This window comes from Orcinus orca, chromosome 3 (assembly GCF_937001465.1).
Source record: "Orcinus orca chromosome 3, mOrcOrc1.1, whole genome shotgun sequence".
Classification (NCBI taxonomy): Eukaryota; Metazoa; Chordata; class Mammalia; order Artiodactyla; family Delphinidae; genus Orcinus; species Orcinus orca.
In genome coordinates this window covers 121,490,600-121,512,486 of record NC_064561.1, presented here as the reverse complement: position 1 = coordinate 121,512,486, position 21,887 = coordinate 121,490,600, and the positions used below count along the sequence as shown (strand labels likewise).

The 21,887-nt window shown below is 37.7% G+C and overlaps 1 protein-coding gene across 1 annotated transcript in view; it reads left to right on the top strand.

Annotated features, from left to right (window-relative positions):
- The window catches only part of MSH3 (mutS homolog 3), a 183,564-nt gene that overhangs the window by 2,485 nt on the left and 159,192 nt on the right, over positions 1-21,887 (top strand). Inside the window, exons 3-7 of the mRNA XM_049707736.1 lie at positions 10,161-10,381; positions 14,381-14,587; positions 16,224-16,340; positions 16,741-16,860; positions 18,498-18,641. Coding sequence (XP_049563693.1) covers positions 10,161-10,381; positions 14,381-14,587; positions 16,224-16,340; positions 16,741-16,860; positions 18,498-18,641 — 809 coding nt within the window. The remainder of the gene's footprint in view (positions 1-10,160; positions 10,382-14,380; positions 14,588-16,223; positions 16,341-16,740; positions 16,861-18,497; positions 18,642-21,887) is intronic.

The window sequence follows — 21,887 nt, the reverse complement described above, 5'->3', positions numbered from 1 at the left end:
TGGTTAAAGAGAAGGATAAATCTGATGATACCCTTTTTCTCCTCCTACCTGAAGGGGCCATGACGAGAGGCATGACTTGACAGAATTTGCATTTTCCAGGGTTGTCTACCTTTCTTTGCTTCATTACTCTACATAGATCTGATCTATTCAGTTTTTCAGTAAATTCTTCAAGCTGTTAATGAACCCTCTGTTTGCCTGCCATTGTTGTACAGGTTTTTGTAGTTCTTTTATTCTTCCAAACAACCCTTGCTGTCCTCCAGTGATAGGTGAGGTTGAGGGTTACCACACTTAAGTAACTTTTCCAGGCACCCAGGGGAGCTGAGGTGGAAAAGGGGCAACAGACTTGGAATGTTTTGAAATAAGACCTTTGCTACTTGGTAAAAATCACACTCAGGAAGAAGAAAGAGCTTTCCCCAGTCAAACGCTGGGTGATTGCTCCACTTCGGGGTTTTTTTTTTTAAATGACAGATTATTAAGATATAATCACATGTTATACAATTCACCCATTTACCATGTACAATTCAATGACTTTCAGTATATTCACAGAATTGTGCAGCCCTCATTAAGTCAATTTTAGAGCATTTTCATCACCCTCAAAGGAAACTCAGTACCCAATAGCAGTCACTTCCCATTTTCCCCAAGCAGCGCCCCCCTCACCGACCTAAGCAACCACGAATGTGTTTTCTGTCTATAGATTTGTCTATTCTGAACATGTCATATAAATAGAATCATACAGTATGTGGCCTTTTTGTCTGGTTTCTTTCACTTAGCCTAATGTTTCCAAGGTTCATCCATGTTGTACCATGTATCAGTACCTCCTTCCTTTCAAAAGTTGTTTTGATTTGATTTCTTTTTATTGTGGTAAAGTACACGGAACATAAAATTTTCATCTTAACCATTTTTAAGTGTACAGTTCAATTAAGTGCATTCATAATTTTGTACAACCATTACCTCCATCCATCTCTAGAATTCTTTTTGTCTTGCAGAATTGAAACTATAGCCATTAAATAATAGCTCCACATTCCCTCCTCCCCCAGTCCCTGGCCATCAACATTCTACTTTCCATGATTTTGAGTACTCTAAATTACATCATTCCTTTTTATTGTTGAATAATATGCCATTATATGGATCCACTTCAGTTCTTAATTCTTCAATTTATAAGCTCATTTTTATACCTAGGATCCACAGGGGAAGGAAGCTTTTATACTCACAAGGAAACTTGATACATTTGAAAAGTGATTTAAATATGTGTTTTAAAAACAAATTGAATAATAATAAAAAGGTAAAACATACATTTGAAAAGAAATTCAAATATATATCTCTAAAAGAAGAGAAGTCACAGGAAACTAGGTAAAGTATATATTAGAAAAGTCCTATATTTAAGAAGAAAGGGGGTCATAGTATTCCTTCAAAGGTTCTTAACCTTTAACATTTGTGACATCAAGGTGTTTTTGGTGTTTTTTAATTATGGTGTTGATTTCCCTAATATGTCTTTTTTCCTCTGGCTGCCTTTACGATTTTGTATTTATCACTGGTTTGCCCACATTTGATTTTTTTTTTTAACATCTTTATTGGGGTATAATTGCTTTACAATGGTGTGTTAGTTTCTGCTTTATAACAAAGTGAATCAGTTATACATACACATATGTTCCCATATCTCTTCCCTCCTGCATCTTCCTCCCTCCCACCCTCCCAATCCCACCCCTCCAGGCAGTCACAAAGCACCGAGCTGATATCCCTGTGCTATGCAGCTGCTTCCCACTAGCTATCTACCTTACATTTGGTAGTGTTTATATGTCCATGCCTCTCTCTCGCTTTGTCACAGCTCACCCTTCCCCCTCCCCATATCCTCAAGTCCGTTCTCCAGTAGGTTTGTGTCTTTATTCCTGTCTTACCCCTAGGTTCTTCATGATATTTCTTTTTTCTTAAATTCCATATATATGTGTTAGCATATGGTATTTGTCTTTCTCTTTCTGACTTACTTCACTCTGTATGACAGACTCTAGGTCTATCCACCTCATTACAAATAGCTCAATTTCGTTTCTTTTTATGGCTGAGTAATATTCCATTGTATATATGTGCCACATCTTCTTTATCCATTCATCCGATGATGGGCACTTAGGTTGTTTCCATCTCCGGGCTATTGTAAATAGAGCTGAAATGAACATTTTGGTACATGACTCTTTTTGAATTATGGTTTTCTCAGGGTATATGCCCAGTAGTGGGATTGCTGGGTCGTATGGTAGTTCTATTTGTAGTTTTTTAAGGAACCTCCATCCTGTTCTCCATAGTGGCTGTACCAATTCACATTCCCACCAGCAGTGCAGGAGTGTTCCCTTTTCTCCACACCCTCTCCAGCATTTATTGTTTCTAGATTTTCTGACTGGTGTGAGATGATATCTCATTGTAGTTTTGATTTGCATTTCCCTAATGATTAATGATGTTGAGCATTCTTTCATGTGTTTGTTGGCAATCTGTATATCTTCTTTGGAGAAATGTCTAGGTCTTCTGCCCATTTTTGGATTGGGTTGTTTGTTTTTTTGTTATTGAGCTGCATGAGCCGCTTGTAAATTTTGGAAATTAATCCTTTGTCAGTTGCTTCATTTGCAAATATTTCTCCCATTCTGAGGGTTGTCTTTTGGTCTTGTTTATGGTTTCCTTTGCTGTGCAAAAGCTTTGAAGTTTCATTAGGTTCCATTTGCCACATTTGATTTTGATGAGCCTTAGTCTAGTATTTAAAAAAATTCTTATTTCTTCATTAATCTTTATCCTGTTTGGAGTTCATTTAAAGCTTCTTGGGTTCCATCAGTTTATAGTTTTCATCAAATTTGGAAGAATTTTTTGGCCACTTTTTTCTCAAAATTTTTTTCTGTCTCTTCCCTTTCTCTTCTTCTGAGAGTTTATTAATAGGGATGCTAGATTACTTAACATTATCCCTCAAATAAGGAAGCTCTTTTCATTTATTTTCCAGTATTATTTCCCCTTCTGCTTCATTTTGGATTGATTCTCCTGCTGCATTTTCAAGTTCAGTGATATTTTTTTCCAGTAGTATCTAATATGATATAAATTTAATTCAGTGAAATGTTCAGTTCAGATATTGTATATTTCATCTCTAGAAGTTCTGTATTGTTCTTTTTAAAAAATATCCCATTTTTCTATGTGAATTGTATTTCAGTAAAGCTGTTACCAAACAAAAACCTTCCATTCTGCTCCTCTTTATTTTTTCCTTTTCATTCTTGATTATATGGAACATGTTTATAATATGTGTTTTCATGTCCTTATATGCTAATTCTGTCATCTCTATCATTTCTGGTTTGGTACACCTTGACTGATTTTTCTACTTTTTGCATGTTTAGTATTAATTATTTGGATTGTGTTTTGTATTTTTGTTTTTGAAATTTATTTATTTTTGGCTGCGTTGGGTCTTCATTGCTGCGTGCGGGCTTTATCTAGTTGCAGTGCGCGGGGGCTACTCTTCCTTGCTGTGTGTGTGCTTCTCATTGCAGTGGCTTCTCTTGTTGCAAAGCACGGGCTCTGGGCATGTGGGCTTCAGTAGTTGTGGTGTGTGGGCTCAGTAGTTGTGACTCACGGGCTCTAGAACGCAGGCTCAGTAGTTGTGGTGCACGGGCTTTGTTGCTTCACAGCATGTGGGATCTTCCTGGACCAGGGATGGAACCCCTGTGCCCTGCATCGGCAGGTGGACTCCCAACCACTGCGCCACCAGGGAAGTCCTGATAATAAGTATTTTGAACTTTGTGTTGTTGTGTGCTGGGATTTGTGTTTCTTTAAAGAATGTTGAATTTTGTTCTGGCAAGTAGTTAAATTCCTTGTGGATCAGTTTGATCTTTTTAGGGATTGTTTTTAAGCTTTGGAAGAGAAGGTCTAGAGTAGCCCCGTTCTTAAGCCTTGACTTTTCTAGAGTTGGGAAAGGATGGATAGTTGCAATAGCACACCATTATATAGTATTTACACCATACAGAGACAATACATGTTAATAATCTTTAGATTATAGACAATAGTAAAATGTAATAAAAGTTTTAGGAAGCAATGAGGCCTGAGTATTTATTACCTTTGTTTTTTGTTTTTTTTAAGTAGATAATTGGGGTAGGGTTTTTTATTAATTAATTGTTATTATTATTTATTTTTGCTGTGTTGGGTCTTCGTTTCTGTGCGAGGGCTTTCTCTAGTTGTGGTGAACGGGGGCCACTCTTCATCGCGGTGCGCGGGCCTCTCACTATCGCGGCCTCTCTTGTTGCGGAGCACAGGCTCCAGACGCGCAGGCTTAGTAGTTGTGGCTCACGGGCCTAGCTGCTCCGCAGCAGCATGTGGGATCCTCCCAGACCAGGGCTCGATCCTCCCAGACCAGGGCTTGAACCAGTGTCCCCAGCATTAGCAAGCAGATTCTCAACCACTGCACCACCAGGGAAGTCCTCTGTTACCTTTGTTTTTAATGTAATTCATTTAATTGTAAGTTTATATACTGTAACCTAATAGCCGTGTTTTACAACTGGCTCACAAAGTTCTTGAAGATTTCACTTACCAGTATGAGCTGGCTCCGTTGTCTCTCTGTGTGGGCTAATTTTAGCTTCCTCATAGCAGTGGTGGCTGGTTTCCAAGAATGAGTACCGTGAGAGAGAGCCAGACGGAAGCTGTATTGTCTTTCACAGTCTAGCTTTGGAAGTTATATAGTGTCACTTCTGCCATACTCTGTTGGTTGAATTAGTTACAAAGGCCTGTGTGGGTTCAAGGGGAAGGAACATGGATTCTACCTTTCAGTGCAGGAGTGTCAGCATCACATAGGAAAAACATATGGGATGGAATATATATATGTCTGGCTACGTTTGGTAAATAAAATCTCCCCAGATTCAGACTTGACTTTTTGTTATTATTTTAATTACAGATAAACAGTGTAGAACTCTGTCTCAAATGCATTTTGATAAATACAAATATCCATTATCTTAATACTATATAAATGTGGACTTTCCAAAATCAATTAAAGATATTATAAAATATAGCCAGAGTATATAAAAATAAGATACAATTTTTTAAAAAGACCCGGGAAATGTATCAGATATTATACCTTTAAACCATATGCAGGAAGTTCAAATTGAAATCTGACTTAAATTCATTTTTTCCAGTTTACCCTAGACCATTTTATAAAAGACATCGATTAATATTTATAATTATTACACACAGCAATTAATATCCTAACATAAAGCTACTTAGTTATTTAAAATATTTTTTTAATTGAAGTATAGTTGATTTACAATGTTGTGTTAGATTCCGGTGTACAGCAAAGTGATTCAGTCAGACATATATTTTTTTTTTTTTTCGGATTTTTTTCCCTTATAGGTTATTACAAAATATTGAGTATAGTTCCCTTGCTATACAGTAGGTCCTCATTGTTTACCTGTTTTATATATAGTAGTTTGTATCTGCTAATCCCAAACTCCTAATTTATCCACACCGTGCCCCACCCCCACCCCCAGGCTTTCCCCTTTGGTAACCAGAAGTTTGTTTTCTAACTCTGTGAGTCTGTTTCTGTTTTTGTAAATAAGTTCATTTGTATCACATTTTAGATTCCACATATAAGTGATATCATATGATAAAAGATTGTGTCTGACTTACTTCACTTAGCATGCTAATCTCTAGGTCCATCCATGTTGCTGCTAATGGCATTCTTTTTTTTTTTTTATGGCTGATATAAAGCTACTTAGTTTTAGTGAAAAAACCAAAACTTTTCATGGAGTCAGATATGCCATTCCCCAAATTCCCATTTTTGCGTTCTGTAATGACTGCCCATTATACAGGGTAAAAAATTTTATCCAGCAAACTTTCCATTTTCATTTTATGCTCTTAAAAAAAGAATCGCCTTTTGACGTTTAAAACAACATGCCCCAATTTGGAATGAATATTTAAAAACAAGGGCACTAAGATTAAAAAATAAGTCTTTTAAAAGAAGAAGTTCTGCCCTTCACCTGGGTTTCTGTTGTTAGACAAGATTTGAAACTGCCTCTTAAATCTATTTATTTTTCTTTTTAAGACTCTCCTCCTTGACTTGTGTCTTATTTTTATCTGCCTAAGCTTAAATATCTTCTTTTGAGCTTAAACCCTCAAAAACATTGGGTGTAATTTATCTTCCCAAACAGAGAATTCTTGAGACCCTGAGATCTATGAACATGGATTTGTTGATGTTTTTAATTCAGTATAGATGTTTAACACATGTAGAGAATCATAAGCTTGATAAATTTCACAAACTGAAGTCACCTATATAACCATCACTTAGATCAAGAAACTATATTACTAGGACCCCCGGAAACCTCTCCGTGCTCCCTCCCACTGGCAACCCCTTCCCCCCACCAAGGATAACCACTATCCTGACTTCAGTATAGATTGGTTTTGCCTGAACATTGTGTTTAATTTAACTGATTTAAAATATGTTTGTAATATTCCAGAGGTTTTTCTTTTTTTCCTTTTTTTTAAGATGAATTATTTTATCTGGAAAACAGATTCTTATACAGATTTTAAAAAATCTGTTTACAGTGGCACATATTTATATTTCAGCATCTACTCTGCTTCCTTCTAGATTAAAATTCTTTATTTAAAATATGATAATTCTTCTACCTCCTTGATCCTTCATAACCTAGGCCTAGAGGAGGAAGCCTGAGTAGAGAAAGTAACTATTATGTATTTACATTTTATGGTACACAAAAAATTAAAGCTCAAACAGTGAAGGTGTTAATTCAGTGAAAGATTTTTACTGAGAAGATTTTGGCCTATTTAACATGTTGGGACAGCAACCGATGGCCTTATTTCTAGGGTATATCCTCTTAAGGGCTCAGAGACTTTAGTGATAATGCTGGCAAGTCTTAATCTCATATTGTGGCAATTTGATAGTTCATTTCATGGCATCTTCAGAAAAGGAAATAGTGTAAGTGAGGTTTTAAGTATAGGAGCAGAATATGGAGGTTGTTAAGGTTTATTGGGGTACTGTTAAACTAAAACAGGAGAACAGCCAATTATTTTACCAGCAAAATGGATTTATCTGGGAGCAGGTAAGAACTGCAATTTAGGACATGCAACTATGGCAAACCACATGCAAGTTCAGCAAGGCAAAGGAGAGGAAACTCTTTTATAGAGGAGAAGAGGAATTTGGGAGGGTCATTGGAGGAAACTGGGAGTTCAAAGTATAGTGGCTTTTCTTTGGCTGAGTTGTGACAGTCTCTCATTGGTTGTACTGTTGCCAGGCAAGGAGAAAAATCTTCCTCCTGCTGGTGGTAGTAAGCTAGTGTCACTTCTATAGGAGATGCAAGGTAAATCTCTTCCTGTTGGGATCTGTATTGATGCTGGGTAGTATGTCCAGGAGAGCTCTCCCTGCTGGCCTCCCAACTCCATTTTAGGAGGTTTCCCTTTTAATTTTCATAGTACTCAGTTTTCCATGAGCCAGGTTTTGCACAGTAGTTACAGTCTTCCTCAAGGCCTAATTGAGGGACTGGTGCCTATATCTGTGTCCCTTCTCAGACATGAGGGTTTCGTAGCTCTTGGGGGCTTTGCACTTGAGAAGCCTTCCAATTTAGTTTTTTTCATTGAGGGCCTTATGAAGTGTTAGAATCTCTCTTAGGTATCTGTGAGGAAGGCAATGAAAGATTTTGGTTTTCCTGTGTAAGCTTCATTCTTCCCACAGATAACATGTTCATATTTCCCCCTGGTTTTCTTTTAGATGGCTCAAGATTTGATGGTCCTAGGAGCATTAAGAAAAAATTGTAATTTTGGGTAATTGCTTGTGTACCAGTTCTTTCTCTTATTTTAGAGTTCAGGAATCATAATGGCTTGATATAAATGAACAAGTGTGGGACACCTTTCCTAACTCTTGAGCTGTGGTGCACTCGTAGAAAGTCATTGTAGCCTAAGGATGAAAGATGGCTACACAGAAAAAGGAGAGAAAAAACTTTAAGAGATGTGGAAGGGTAGCAGAGAGGTTGTACAGAAGCATGGGCTCAATCCAGGATCTTTCTGAACCGACAAAAACCTTTCTGTATTGAGCATAACTCAAGGATGGAGCTTCAAGGTGGAATCTTCCTTGGCAGTGGTGAGAGTAGGGTAGGGTAGAGAAGGATGGTAAGGAGGAGGGCAAGAAACTGAGCCATCAAGGGCTCTTACCACATGCACGCTAAGTCCTTGCTGCACATCCAGCTGAGCAAACCCTGAAGTTTGTGGAAATAAGGCCTAGACATGGAATTTTTTGAAATATGAACTTTACTGTTTACTTAAAAAAATAAATAATGGGAAGAAAACAGCAGAGCGTTCACTAGCTAGAAGAGTCCCTGGCTACTTCACCTTAGTTTTTAACACTTCAGTTTTAGATATTCTTTTTTCACATGAGTGCAATTCTAAGACTTATACCCCACTCCCATCCCGGGAAAGTTTTTTTGAATCGATAGGGGGAAGTCCTTATATAATATAAAAACTTACACTATATGTTTGAAGAATGATTCAAGTATACATCCTGAAAAGGGGAGAATAACAGTAAATAAGATGAATATATACATTTGAAAAGAGATTTCAAATATACATTTTTCTAGCTATAAGGTTAACAGGAGACAGGATAAAGTATAGATCTAAAAAGAGGTTTGAATATTAATATGAAAATATTTAAACTTTTAGAAATGAACAAAACCCAACTCTTGCCCTCAGAGTGTTTTTGCTTTAATGGGAAAGTAAGAGATAATAAATGCAGTCCCAGTTTCTTTATATTAAATAATAATTACCTAATAGTATTGCTCTAAAGGGTGAAAAGATGTATTCTGACATATAGTAGATACCCAGTACATGATAGTTTCCCTTATTTTATGGGTTGCTTGCTTATTAATAACTGCTAATTGGCAGAGTGTGATAAGTGCTGTCGAGAGATGCGATCTTGTTATAGGAACATAGAGAAAGAAAAGATGACTTTAAACTGGGAGAATTAGCAGAATTTCATGAAAAAGTAGTTTTGAGATGGGTCTGGACGAAGTGAGTACAATTTGCCATGTGGAAATTGGGGTCAAGGGCATTCTGGGGAGAAAGAATAGCATGAGCAAAGCTGTGGAGGCAGGAAGGCACATGTCCTGGGGGTGGTTTCCTTGGTGAATTCCTGGTGTCAGTATCTTTAGGTCTTTCCCATGGAGCTGGTCAGTTTCCCCAGTCCAGAGTCTTGTGAGCTCCTGCCTGGAGAGAGAACTCTGGCTGCCTGTGTTCTGAGAGCTGGTGAGAAGAGGCTGGTTTCTCCACATACAGTAAGCCTGTATTCACATCATTCTTATGGCTCAGGCACAGTACTGTGTCTCACCTGTGCCTGTGTTGCCTTTTCCAGAGGAATCTCCAGTCTTCTTCTGAGGTAGAAGGAAGACAGTTACCCTTGAGTTTGGAGTGGGGTAGGGGTCTAGGGATTAAATTGTTTTGAACCAGTTCTGTTTATTTTAGAACCTCCCTTTTTTCCATTTCCAGAGCTACTGGTGCCCTGATTCTTGAGCCATTTAATAAGCATTTTGTGTTCTAAGTAGGATTGGTTCCTGGTTTTATATATTACTGATTTAGCATTTAGCTTTCAGGTATGCTAAATTGGTTATTGCTTATCCATTTATCCTTCTAGCTTCAGATATTTTGTTTGCAGTTGTCACCTCTTCTTTTCTGTCTGCCCTGTTGTAGTTTTTTTTTTTTTTGAATCCTTTTCCCCCTTTTATTTTTTATTTATTTATTTATTTATTTATTGGTACGCGGGCCTCACTGTTGTGGCCTCTCCCGTTGCGGAGCACAGGCTCCGGACGCGCAGGCTCAGCGGCCATGGCTCACAGGCCCAGCTGCTCCGCGGCATGTGGGATCTTCCCGGACCGGGGCACAAACCTGTGTACACCCTGCATCAGCAGGCGGACTCTCAACCACTGCGCCACCGGGGAAGCCCGTGTTGTAGTTTTTAATGGGGTTTCAGGACCAAGTGAAATTAGATCTATGTTTCAATATGCCATCTTCACCCTGAACCCGAGGTTTCTTTATTTCCTTATCACATTATAGTTAGATTCATTGCTTTAGTGAGAAGCTCCCTCTTTAAAAATCCTATGCTAATTATGAATTGACATAATGAGATAAAATACTATTGTTATATTTTCTTCTGACTTGCTAAGAGCCAAAGAAACATCTGAGGACCAGGATCGTTTTAAAGTCTCTGGAAAAATTGAAAGAATTCTGCTGCGATTCTGCCCTTCCTCAAAATAGAGTCCAGACAGAGTCTCTTCAGAAGAGATTTGCAGTTCTGCCAAAATGTACTGATTTTGATGATATCGATCTTCTACGTGCAAAGAATGCAGTTTCTTCTGAAGATTCCAAATCTCAAACTAGTCAAAAGGTATGTAACTCTTATATAGATGAATATCCAGTTACTTAGAACTGTAGGTTCTCACGTGCCATTAGGTTTGTGGGTTCACTCAGGGCACTGGTTCCCAAACTTGGCTGATCATCCAAATGAGCTGAGGGAGCTTTTGCTTTTTAGTTTTTAAATTCCTGGAGATTGTGATTTACTATGTATTAAGGCAGGATGAATTAGTTTTAGTAAAACAACAGAAAACCAAGAAAACCTCCCAGCAGATTCTGATATACAGCCTGGATTAGGAGCCCCTGACTTGGGGGGATTCTTTATTAATAATTAATACAAGCACAGTTTCTTATAGTCCTCCTTATAGTTTCCATGATTAGTCTGGAAAATCACAGTGAATAATTTGTAGAGATGTTTTGAGGTTTTTAGTTGAAAGCTTGGCTGATATAATAAATTCAGAGTTTAACCAAACGTATATGGCTTCCTTACTTCTTCCACTGTTCGGTGATTATTAGTATTTTTCACCCTTGCAAAATCAGGGAATTTAACTCTTGATCCATCATTGAAATCTATTATAAATCAGAATTAGTGGTTCTCAGCCCAGCTTTAAATTAGAATCACCTTACTGTCATAATTTTGTATGGTGACAGTTAGTTACTGGACTTATGATCACTTCATAATGTATTTGACTATCAGATCACTATGTTGTACACCTGAAACTAACGTAATATTGTATGTCAACTATACGTCAATAAAATAAAATACCGATAGTAAGAACGCTTCTTCAGAATCATGTTTAGTTAGTTTTCATGAAAAACTGGGCATGGATATCGTTTAAAAGCTCTCATTTTAATGTGTAGCCATGATCGAAAACCATGGAGTTAGAGAACTAGTTCTTTACTTTTTTTTATGAGTCATTTAAATCTAATGAAAACTATGGATTCGTTACTCAGAAAAATACTCAGACCAACACAATTTTGTATCTAATTTTCAGAAGTTCACACTCCTTCCCACAAAGTCCAGATTCATGAACTCCTCCTTCAGCCAGGCCGTAAGATCCATTGACTTATTTTACATCATCAGAAAAAAAGTTGCTTTGTTTTCATTTTTAATCTTTTTTTAGTACTTAGAAGCAGTTCACCTGAGTGTAGTGGTCATAAAGTATAGAGGTCAAAAAGTTTGTCTGTGTATGTTCACTTTATTAATTGGAGAATTTATCCTAGGGTCTCATGAGATTTACTGTTGGTTTATACATAAAATGACCAACTTGGCATTTCTGATTCACAGCACATTAGAAGTAACCAGTTAGAAGGGACACCGAGAAATAGGTCCTGAAAGTCCCATTTTATTATTCTCATCATCCTCAATTGTCAAGACAAAGTTAAATTGAGTTCAGAATGCTGTCTCTGGGAATATGAAAAAGAGTATATCTGAGAAATATTTTCACCCAAATGGTGGGGAAAAAAAGTTGCTTAATACTCAAGTATTCAGATTGACTTGTTTATTCGTATCCCGTATGCTTAAAACTATTTGCTGGATTCCTACTTTCATTCCCTATATGAATAAGGTATAAAGTAAGAACTTTCTTTTTGCAGGAAATATTTTTTTTTAAGTATTCATTAAGTTTTGCAATATGTGGTTTTCTTGAATTTTAGATAACAGTCATGGAAACGAAGTAGAAAATCCATCATAATTAAAAGCAAATGCATTCTCCAACCTGGTATATTGACCCACTTTTCTCCTGCCATACCTGTCCATACCTTACCAGATCTCATTGCTGATCTTTGGAGGTTTGCTTGGCTTCGCTATTCAGATAAACTGTGTCTCTACCTGCTATTCCAGCTAAGCTGAATTTTTTAAACCTTTAGCAACTGCAACTGTAAAGAACGTGTTTCTGGGCTTTCCTTGGACTGCGGTCCCCTCCCTGGGCCATATAAGACATTTCTCTTTCTCTCTTCTCTGCCTCTGCTGGTCACTAGTCTTTTAGGCCATATTTTTAATCTCAGGGGTAGCTGGTAAGTTTTTAGATGTTGGCAGTGACCCAGTGACAGTTAATTAGAAGCTGGATTTATCCTTTTGACAAAAATAATCAATAGTCAATCTAAGAAAGAAGTGAAAAATTTTATTTGAGCCAACCTGAGGATTATAACCCAGGAGGTAGTCTCTCAGAGAGCTCTGAGAACTGTTCCAAAGAAGTAAAGGGCGGGGAGGCCAGCATATGTGTGATTTTGGTAAAGTGGGTATGTGCACTCAAGCACACATCTCGGTAGAAGGTTGCTGCTAGTCACAAGGAACAGACATCTTAGTTAATGATTTTAGTGCTTTTCTAAGTATGGGATGATGCAAGAATCCAGGTTTATAAAAAAATTTCTCCTGAAAATATCTAACTATCTGAGGGCAAGTTTCACAAAGAGCCTCATCCTGATCTTCCTGAATTCCTTTCAGGGTGTAATATAGGTCAGCAACCACAGTAGCTAATGACTTCATTCTTGTAGAATTGGTTGATGGGCAAACAGTCTTTATTTTATAATCGGTTCCCTTTCGGTCTTAATTTCAACCAAGGTTTGGGAGGCATTTTGTGATCAATTTGTCCTATGGCGCTAGGAATACTCATTCTCAGGTCAGGCAAGGATTTTTTTGATAGGCCACTCACTGTGCTGTTCCTGGACTAGGCCCTGTTAACAGTAGCCGAGAGCCTCTGAACCACCTGTCTTATAGTCTGTTACGGTCTAGAAAACGATTCTCTCTTGTTGCTTCTTCCCATATCTAGAGTTACACTATTAAAATCACTGATCATATAGGACTGTATATTTTGTCAATTGTTTTAAGTCGCCTAATCATTATTAATTTTATTGGAGGCTCAGTCATACATTTGGTAACGCAAGAAACAATTATATTATAAAATAGGCAGAATACAAGTAATATAGCTAGTAACATTAATAAGGTCATAAGTAAGTATTTAAGCTAAGAAGACTTCCATTAGGTGCCCAGTGTCTCCCCAGGTCGTCTGACTGGTATGTTATGCACCAATGGCTATCTTTAAGGGAAATGGTATGTTGGCATTGTATATAAAGTTCCCCATAGATGTCTGTGTGTACGAGGCGAGTGGGTGGGTCATCGTGACCCCTTAAAGGATTGAGAAAGAAATGTTAGCTTCCAAGGAGTTATAAGGCTGGCACCAGAAGGAGGAAAATTGATCTTAATGGTTGAGCAGGTATTTCTGCTAAACCTAAGCATAAGGCAGATAGATGCACAATGCACACTGAAGGGGAGGGAGGGGGCCAAAATGGGGAGAGAAAAATTTTATGTTTAGATTTTTCTTGCCTTTTCTTAAAATATGAATTTTTATGTCATCAATTGTACAGATTTGTTTCATTTGACCTTAATAAGTCTCAGAAGCAAGGAATTCGCTCTAAGCTGTGAACTGGATTTAATTATGGTTTTCATATAGACAGGTGGATATCAGGAATACTAATGTTGAAAATGTAACCTTGTGCTTTATGCTTTCCAAAAGCTGTTTCTCATCTCTCTTTACCGAACAAATTGTGATTCTTTCTTGGAATAAAGATTATGGAATATACTATCTTTTAGACTGTACTTGGAAATTTAAACGTTGAGTGCAGCTTTAGCTGCTGGCATGCTTGTTGAGAGTGGTTTTGCCTTACCGCTGAGGGAGACAGATCGATGCCTGATGACTTTTTGTGCCTTATATATCTGGGAATAAAGAAAAGAAAATGGTTAATTATAATTGGTTTAATGAAATCCAATTTAAAGAGAAGTATAGAAAGCTTTTTTAGTTTAGGCTTTCAAAATTTGCTCAAATAATTATACAGTAGTTTAGTTTGGCTCACTTTTTTAAGTCATTTACTTTGAAAAAATTCCAAACCTGCAAGAAAATATGCCTAATAAATGATATACTCTTGTAAACTTTTCACTTGGATTCACCAATTATTAGCTCTGTGCCAAATTTACGTTCTGGAACTATTATTACAGTTAATACTTTTTAAACTATAAAACTCTTTCGGTTGCCAGGACAAGACATTCAGTCATTGTGGATCATCACATAGCAGTTGTGAAAACTTACAGAAGACTTCTGATTCTAAACCATCTAACAAACGGACCAAAAGCATCTACACCCCCTTAGAATTACAATACATAGAAATGAAGCAGCAGCAGAAAGATGCAATTTTGTGTGTGGAATGTGGATATAAGTATAGATTCTTTGGGGAAGATGCAGAGGTAAGTTGTTTTCTCAGACACTGTTTCCTGTTTTTTTGTCCAGCCTTAAATATTTTCCAGTGTTTTTATTTCATTTTCTGACCTCATGGAGAAGCTAATGTGATCAATTACCTTCAAAAATACTTTCATTTAAAGTAAAAACTAAAAATAGACACAAGCAGACTTGGTGGATGCTAGATTTGTGGGGAAGGAAGTGAGGGGTCCCTATTGGAATGTTCGTGCTTATTCTCCATGGTGCTGGCCCAGTACCTTTCATCCATCGAAAGTCAATTGTGAATGAACCATAATCATGTGAGTATTCCTAATGAAGACTCAAGCAAGAAAAAGAAAATTGAGATGTACAGATATTCCTCTTTTTACCCTTAACTTATGAATTTTCATAGCCAGGAACATAGTTAAATCTCAGTGGAAGAGCACATTAACTCTGCCAGCCACCAACAAGTGTGTGAAGTCTTATAGGTCTCCGTATATCAGCTGTCTTGCTATCTTAGTCTAAGTTGGGTTTGTATTTAATTTGGGGTGTTTGATATAGGCCTAAGTTAAGAAGGTTAAAAGTAAATTTGAGCATTTAGGGGCAAGCTTAGGCTTGGAATTGCTGGTGGTGCTGTTGAAGTCACGAATGATTGTGATGATCCCTTAGTTTTAGGCCTGGTTGGATAGTACATCTTCAGAGAGTGATGAGGTGGCTCGTCTGCCACCTCATGAATGGGGAGTGGAGACCTGGCCAACTTTTGTTCTTCTAGTGTCCTAAGTCCTGTGGCAGGAAAGTGGTGTTCTCTAGTTCAGATGGCATGATGCACTCTTCTGTGTCATGAAATTAGACTTTGAAACAGCATCCGCGTGTTTCCTAAGGACAGGAACCACGTGGTTGGCCTCTTATAGATGAAGGGGTGAAAGGAAGTGCTGTTGTCTGCCCTTCTCTCTAGGTTGAGTGCTAAATTCAGCCTTGACCACAGTAAAGACTGATGTCTTCTTGCCCTGCAGTGATGAACTAATACAGTTGAGAGACGGGTGCTATAGGGGAGTGAGAGTGGAGGAATGACTCCAATTCCGTGGCCCCAGTGGGCAATATCTAAGCCCTGGGACTTTGTAGAAAAAACGTATGGAATCAGGTGGTGCTGCCCGATTCTGCATTCCTATCATTCATGCATCATTAAGTAGCTAACCAGATCAGGGGGTTCTTTTCTCACTTCCTCAAAGATGCCCTCTGTCCAAGGAGGTTCATCATGTATGTATACTCCTTGGTATCTCCTAATTTTCAGTTATTTGCATGTGCTAAGTAGCAAATTCTTATTCTACTTCAGTCTCACGGTCTCTGTGTTGTGCAGGGAAAGCTCGGCACTTTTAAGGTTTTGATAGATCTAAGCACATAAAAGAAAACCTGTCATATTTTTCTGAGTTGTTTATAAATGTAGATGTTGGCTTTGAGGTTAGGCCATGGACACTGTTAAAAAAAAGATAAAACCATAGGCTTGTACACAGTGAATGTCTATTAAACTTTTTATTGACATACCGCACAGAGAAGTGCACAAATCCTAAATGTATACCTTGATGGATTTTTAACAAAGTGAAAAAACACTGCACAGGGAATCTAGAAGTAGAAATTTATTGATATTTTCTTCTTAAATTTTTTTAGATTGCAGCCCGGGAGCTCAATATCTATTGCCATTTAGATCACAACTTTATGACAGCAAGCATACCTACTCACCGGCTGTTTGTTCACGTACGCCGCCTTGTGGCCAAGGGATATAAGGTCAGCTTTGGCTTCAACTTGTGGGAAAAGGGGATTAGAGTCTCTTCCAGAGAGGGAAATGTTTTCTAAGATGGTAGGCTATAACTGGTTTTGGAATTTGATATTTTGGAGAAGTTAAAATTTGTCATAATTATTGGCAGTATAGCTCCATGAGTTTTTAACATACTAGATATTTAGGGTAAAAAGTTTTTTCAACTCTGTGATGGAGTGTTTCATAGTGATTTATCCACACTTGCAAGGTCCTTGTGGTACTTATTACTTAAGCCCTACCTCTGGACATTGTGGACTAATTTGTTTATTTTAAATGTTTCAGAATTAACCTTTCAAAGTCTAGAATTAATGTTTTGTTAACAGATTTTCCATCGTATTTGATATGCAGTATTTCTTACTTTTGTTGAAGGTGGGAGTTGTGAAACAAACTGAAACAGCTGCGTTAAAAGCCATTGGGGACAACAAAAGTTCACTCTTTTCCCGGAAATTGACTGCTCTTTATACAAAATCTACACTTATTGGAGAAGATATCCTTTTCAAATAGGAATTGTTTTTCTTAAATGTTACAAGGACTTTGTTTTAAATAGCATTTTTTAAAACTGTTCTTTGATTGGGTACCTTTTTGATGAGATGAGGCAGTATGGTTACCTTGACCTGTGATTCGTAAGGTACTGAAGAGAGAAGAGTTGATATTGGCTGGAAAGAAGCATTTTTCAAATGCCATAGTAAAAGGAGAGTTCATTGTATTTTAAGAGCAAGAAAAAAGAGAGCCTGATAAAAGATGATAGCAAGTTAGCAACTGATGTGAAATTGCATCTTTCCTAGGCCTTTGTGGGCAGTGGTTAGGTGCTTAGGGCTTACAAGCTCTTGTAGATCTTCCTAAGATGAGACCTAAAAAATAGCTTATTTACTTCAAAATGTGAAAAGAAAACTACCAAGTTAACACACAGTTAACTGCTTATAAAACATAATAGTAGGTCATCTTCATTAATTGTTAGCATCATAAGAATTTTATTACTTTTCAAAATGGATTGTAAGCTTTCTCACTTGCAAGAACCCTCAGTATATATAATGATTGCCCCCCAGTTTATAGTCATTGATAAATTCAATGAGTTACTCGAAGCAAAATGATTTTAACAGCAAAGTCATAAAATTCTATCAATTATTTAAAAACCAAATAATTATATATCAAATATGATAAGGAAGCATTTTGTTTACTGTGGAATGGGGTCAGGTCTCTCAGAATAAAAGAATGTAGGGATAAGGTCTTAAATGATACTCTGTGAAGGTATTGCTGTTATGGTTTATTACAGATGTGCTTATTTAGACGCCTGCTTAGCTTCTACCCAAATTCTGAAGGCTGTTTTATTCCATTAATACCATGAATATGGAACGGCTATCACTCAGAGTGGACCCCACACCATTAATAGCTCTTTGTTGTTTTAAGCTGATCAGGCTGTAAGAACTTCGCAATTTTATTGTTTCTTTTGCCTGAACTTGAGTCTCTTTTTCAAAGCCTGCTTCTAAAACAGCACCCCTCCGTGCTTCTCTTTTGCTGCTGCTGTAGCTCTTATCTGCTGATGCCCAAAGTGGATGTTCCCAGACTGACTTTGTCCAAAATCAGCTTTCATCCCTGAGAATTTATGTAATGGACTTACTGCACACACACACACACACACACACGCACACGCACACACACACACGTATGTATGTTTCTGTTTTCTTTTTTGGTTTTCTTTTTTCATATCTTTTAAAAATTCTCTTGCTATGTCTGAGAGCTGTTAGGTACTTTAACGGAGGAAAGTAATTTACGCTATTTTAGTGTATCCATGCTTTGACTTGTGGAATTAAACATCATGAGATTCTTAAGGAGTCAAGGCTCAGCATTATCCAAGTAAAGCAGAGGGTTAAACATTGGTGCTTCCACAGGATCTGAGGAATATCACAGGCCCTTTGGAAGTGAGAGGATAATAGTTGTCTGTTCTCATGAGTCTTATATCTTAGGGAAGATAAGTCGTGTAACTATGATCAGAATAAATCAGAAGAGTAAATGCTGTATGGAAGAGTTTTGCATAAAGCAAAAATGCCCAGGAAAATGAACCATTATTTTAAGGGAGAAAAGCTAATGGGAATGTAGCATTTGTTTTTCTTTAATGATTATTACATGTAAATCCTTTAGTCAAGCTGGATGATGCTGTTAATGTCGATGAGATAATGACTGATACTTCTACCAGCTATCTTCTGTGTATCTGTGAAAATAAGGAAAATGTTAAAGACAAAAAAAAGGGGAACGTTTTCATTGGACTTGTGGTAAGTACTTTGTAGGTGAAGAATGAATGATAGGGACTTCCCTGGTGGCGCAGTGGTTAAGAATCCGCCTGCCAGTGCAGGGGACACAGGTTCAAGCCCTGATCCGCAAAGATCCCGCATGCTGCGGAGCATCTAAGCCCATGAGCCACAACTGTTGAGCCTGCGCTCTAGAGCCCATGAACCACAACTATTGAGCCTGTGCACCTAGAGCCTGTGCTCTGCAACAAGAGAAGCCACGGCAATGGAAGGCCTGTGCACCACAACGAAGAGTAGCCCCCGCTCGCCACCACTAGAGAAAGCCTGCACACAGCAACGAAGATCCAACACAGCCAAAAATAAATAAATAAAATTTAAAAAAAAGAACAAATGATAGATGTTCAAGGAATCTTTAAATATGAGTAATCATGTATGGTTTATAATGAGGCTATCTGATGGGTTGTGTCCTCAAGTAATTATACTAGAAAAATATTTTCCTCCCAATTTTATATGTTAAATTACTAGTTATAATTTTCTCAGGTGGCTACTTGGCACTCTGTGCTATGGAGAGATCCAGATAGTTTCTGTCCATGGGCTCTAGCAGTTTAGGGTTGAAGATAGACCCAGTGACAGGCATGCATGTGGACAGTGTACAGATAGCAGAATAAAAGTCAACACATGCATGGATAACAAAGGGTTTTACAAATTTCCTCTAGGGATTTGAAGTTAAACACAAATGATTATGGGATTGTCATATCTAGTTTAGAGGAAAGTTTGAGAGTTAAAGGGAAATGATAGCTGGCTAGTACAAAACTCTTTAATAAGGATTAGGAATATTTATAACCAGTCTTCCAGGTAAGTATAATTTGTGAATCATAGTTTTATTGATCTTGCCTTCTGGCAATTTGTGAGCAGATTTGCCCATTTATAGACTTACTTGGACTCTGCTTAAAATCTTAGGTTTAAGGGCCCTTTGGAACTATTAGACTCCCTTGTTCTGTTAAGCACAAGTAGGATCCTTTGCCTAATAATAACTCATTCTCTTTGTTTTTTACAAACTTCTGCAACCAGCTACAATATCAACAAAAATTCTTACAACCCAAATGTCTCCAAAGTACCTTTTAATACCTCATTCTGACTGCATAACTTTGTGCTAACTTGACATTTGCTTAATCAGTAAGCCTTTCTCTCCGGACTTTGCATTACTGTTGGATGGCTCTAAATGATTTTTTTACCCTTGAGAAGCACTTTTTATGTAGCTGCAGGCAATTGAACCTACCTACAAATAGTAAGGTTACTTGCTTTTAAGCTTTATCAGATGTAATGTGCTATTTTATATTTACCTGGAACTCAATCTAAGGAGCAGAGCTGATAGTATACAACTCCTACTTTGTGCGGTTAGAAATATGCTCTGGCCTACTGCCAAAGTTAACCGTAGTGTATGAACTGGCATGCAAAAAAAAAACAACAAAGAAATGATAGTTTGCATCTCAGGCATTTTCTTGGGACCCATTCTTTACCTCACCAACCACTTTTGGGCTGATGACATCCAGCGGTCTGGTCCAGGCTGCACCTCTCTTGTGAGCTCCAGCCTCTTGCTTCCAGCTCTTCATTGGACAAGGCACTCAAATTCAGTGTGGCTGAAACGGATCTCATCTTCCTTTACCCTGTTCTTGCTGGGTTTTTCCCTGTTGTGGTGAGTGTCACATGTTCCCCAGTCACTACCTAGGAGTCATCCTTTGGATACTGGTAGTTAGTCTGAAATCAAAGGCTTTTGTGTTGTAGTGCCACTGCCATCAGGCCCGCTACCATCAGGCTGGGCAATGCACAGCTTTATACAGACTGACTATGGGTTTATCAATGTTACATATCACACAGAGTAGTACATGTTGCAGGTTTTATGACATAGACCATTTCTCTGATTTAAAAAAGCAGAGGGGAATTTATCTGGCTGATAAATTTATTACTTGAACTTCTGTTAATAGCTTTTGTAAAAATTTGGTTGTAGATTGGGAGATAAACTTATATGTGTATGCTAATGTACTTACAGTCAAGCTATCTGGCCACTAGAGAAGGCCTCTGGACTAGAATTAAGGAACTTCCTTGAGCCAAAAATGAGTGATTTTTTAAAAAGTTATAAAATAATCGAGGAAAAAATGCATAAAACAGAAATTTACAGTGTAATATTGAGACAACCACCCAGGTTAGGAAATACAGCACTGCTCACAGAAGGGCCCCTTCCCTCTGGAGGTAACCATAATCCAGACTTTAAGGTAATAATTCCCTTGCTTTTAGATACAGTTTTACGTCCTTAAAAAGTATATAAATGTAAATATATTGTATGTATCCTTTTGGGTCTTGCTTCTTTGTTTCCCATTTTGTACATGGGATTTATCAGATATTACATGTGTTACCTTAGTAGTTTTTTTGTTGTCATTGCTACATTTTATTTCATTTTACAGTTTTTTTATTCTTGTGGATTCTTTCCAGTTTTTGCTTGTACAAAGGATACACTGTCAACCTTTTTGCACATGCCTTATACATGTGCCTGAGTTTCTCAAGAGTATATAGGTAGGGGAGGAATTGCTGAGTTATAGGATGTGGATGTTTTCAGCTTTCTTAGAAAATGCCAGGCAGTTTTCTGGAGAGGCTGTGTCAGTTGACTTTCCACCAGCCATCTATGAGTGTAGGGACTGGTTGTTTTTCCTCCTGTTAGCTCATGCAGTCTGTTACTGGCCCCATGCCTTTCGTAATTGTCAGTAGTGAGTAAGAGTGTGGCTTGTGGAGTCAAGACTATGTGAATCTTGCCTCCACCACTTTATTGCCCCTCGACCTTCAGTAAATTACTTAATCTTTTTCTTCTCTTCCAAACTATGATCTTTTCCAGGTTATCTTGGCTATTATTGGCTTGGGGTGATGGAGATGGCTTTTACTTATCATAGTTGTTTCCCTGGATAGACTGTGTACATAGTGTTTATCAGAGTTTGTTATATTTGATTTTTTTTGCAAAAATTATACTTTTTTTTCCTTCAATGTTTTTATTGGAGTATAATTGCTCTACATTGGTGCGTTAGCTTCTGCTGTATAACAAAGTGAATCAGCCATATGTATACATATATCCCCATATCCCCTCCCTTTTGCGTCTCCCTCCCACCCTCCCTATCCCACCCCTCTAGGTGGTTACAAAGCACCGAGCTGATCTCCCTGTGCTATGTGGCTGCTTCCCACTAGCTATCTGTTTTACATTTGGTAGTGTATATATGTCAATGC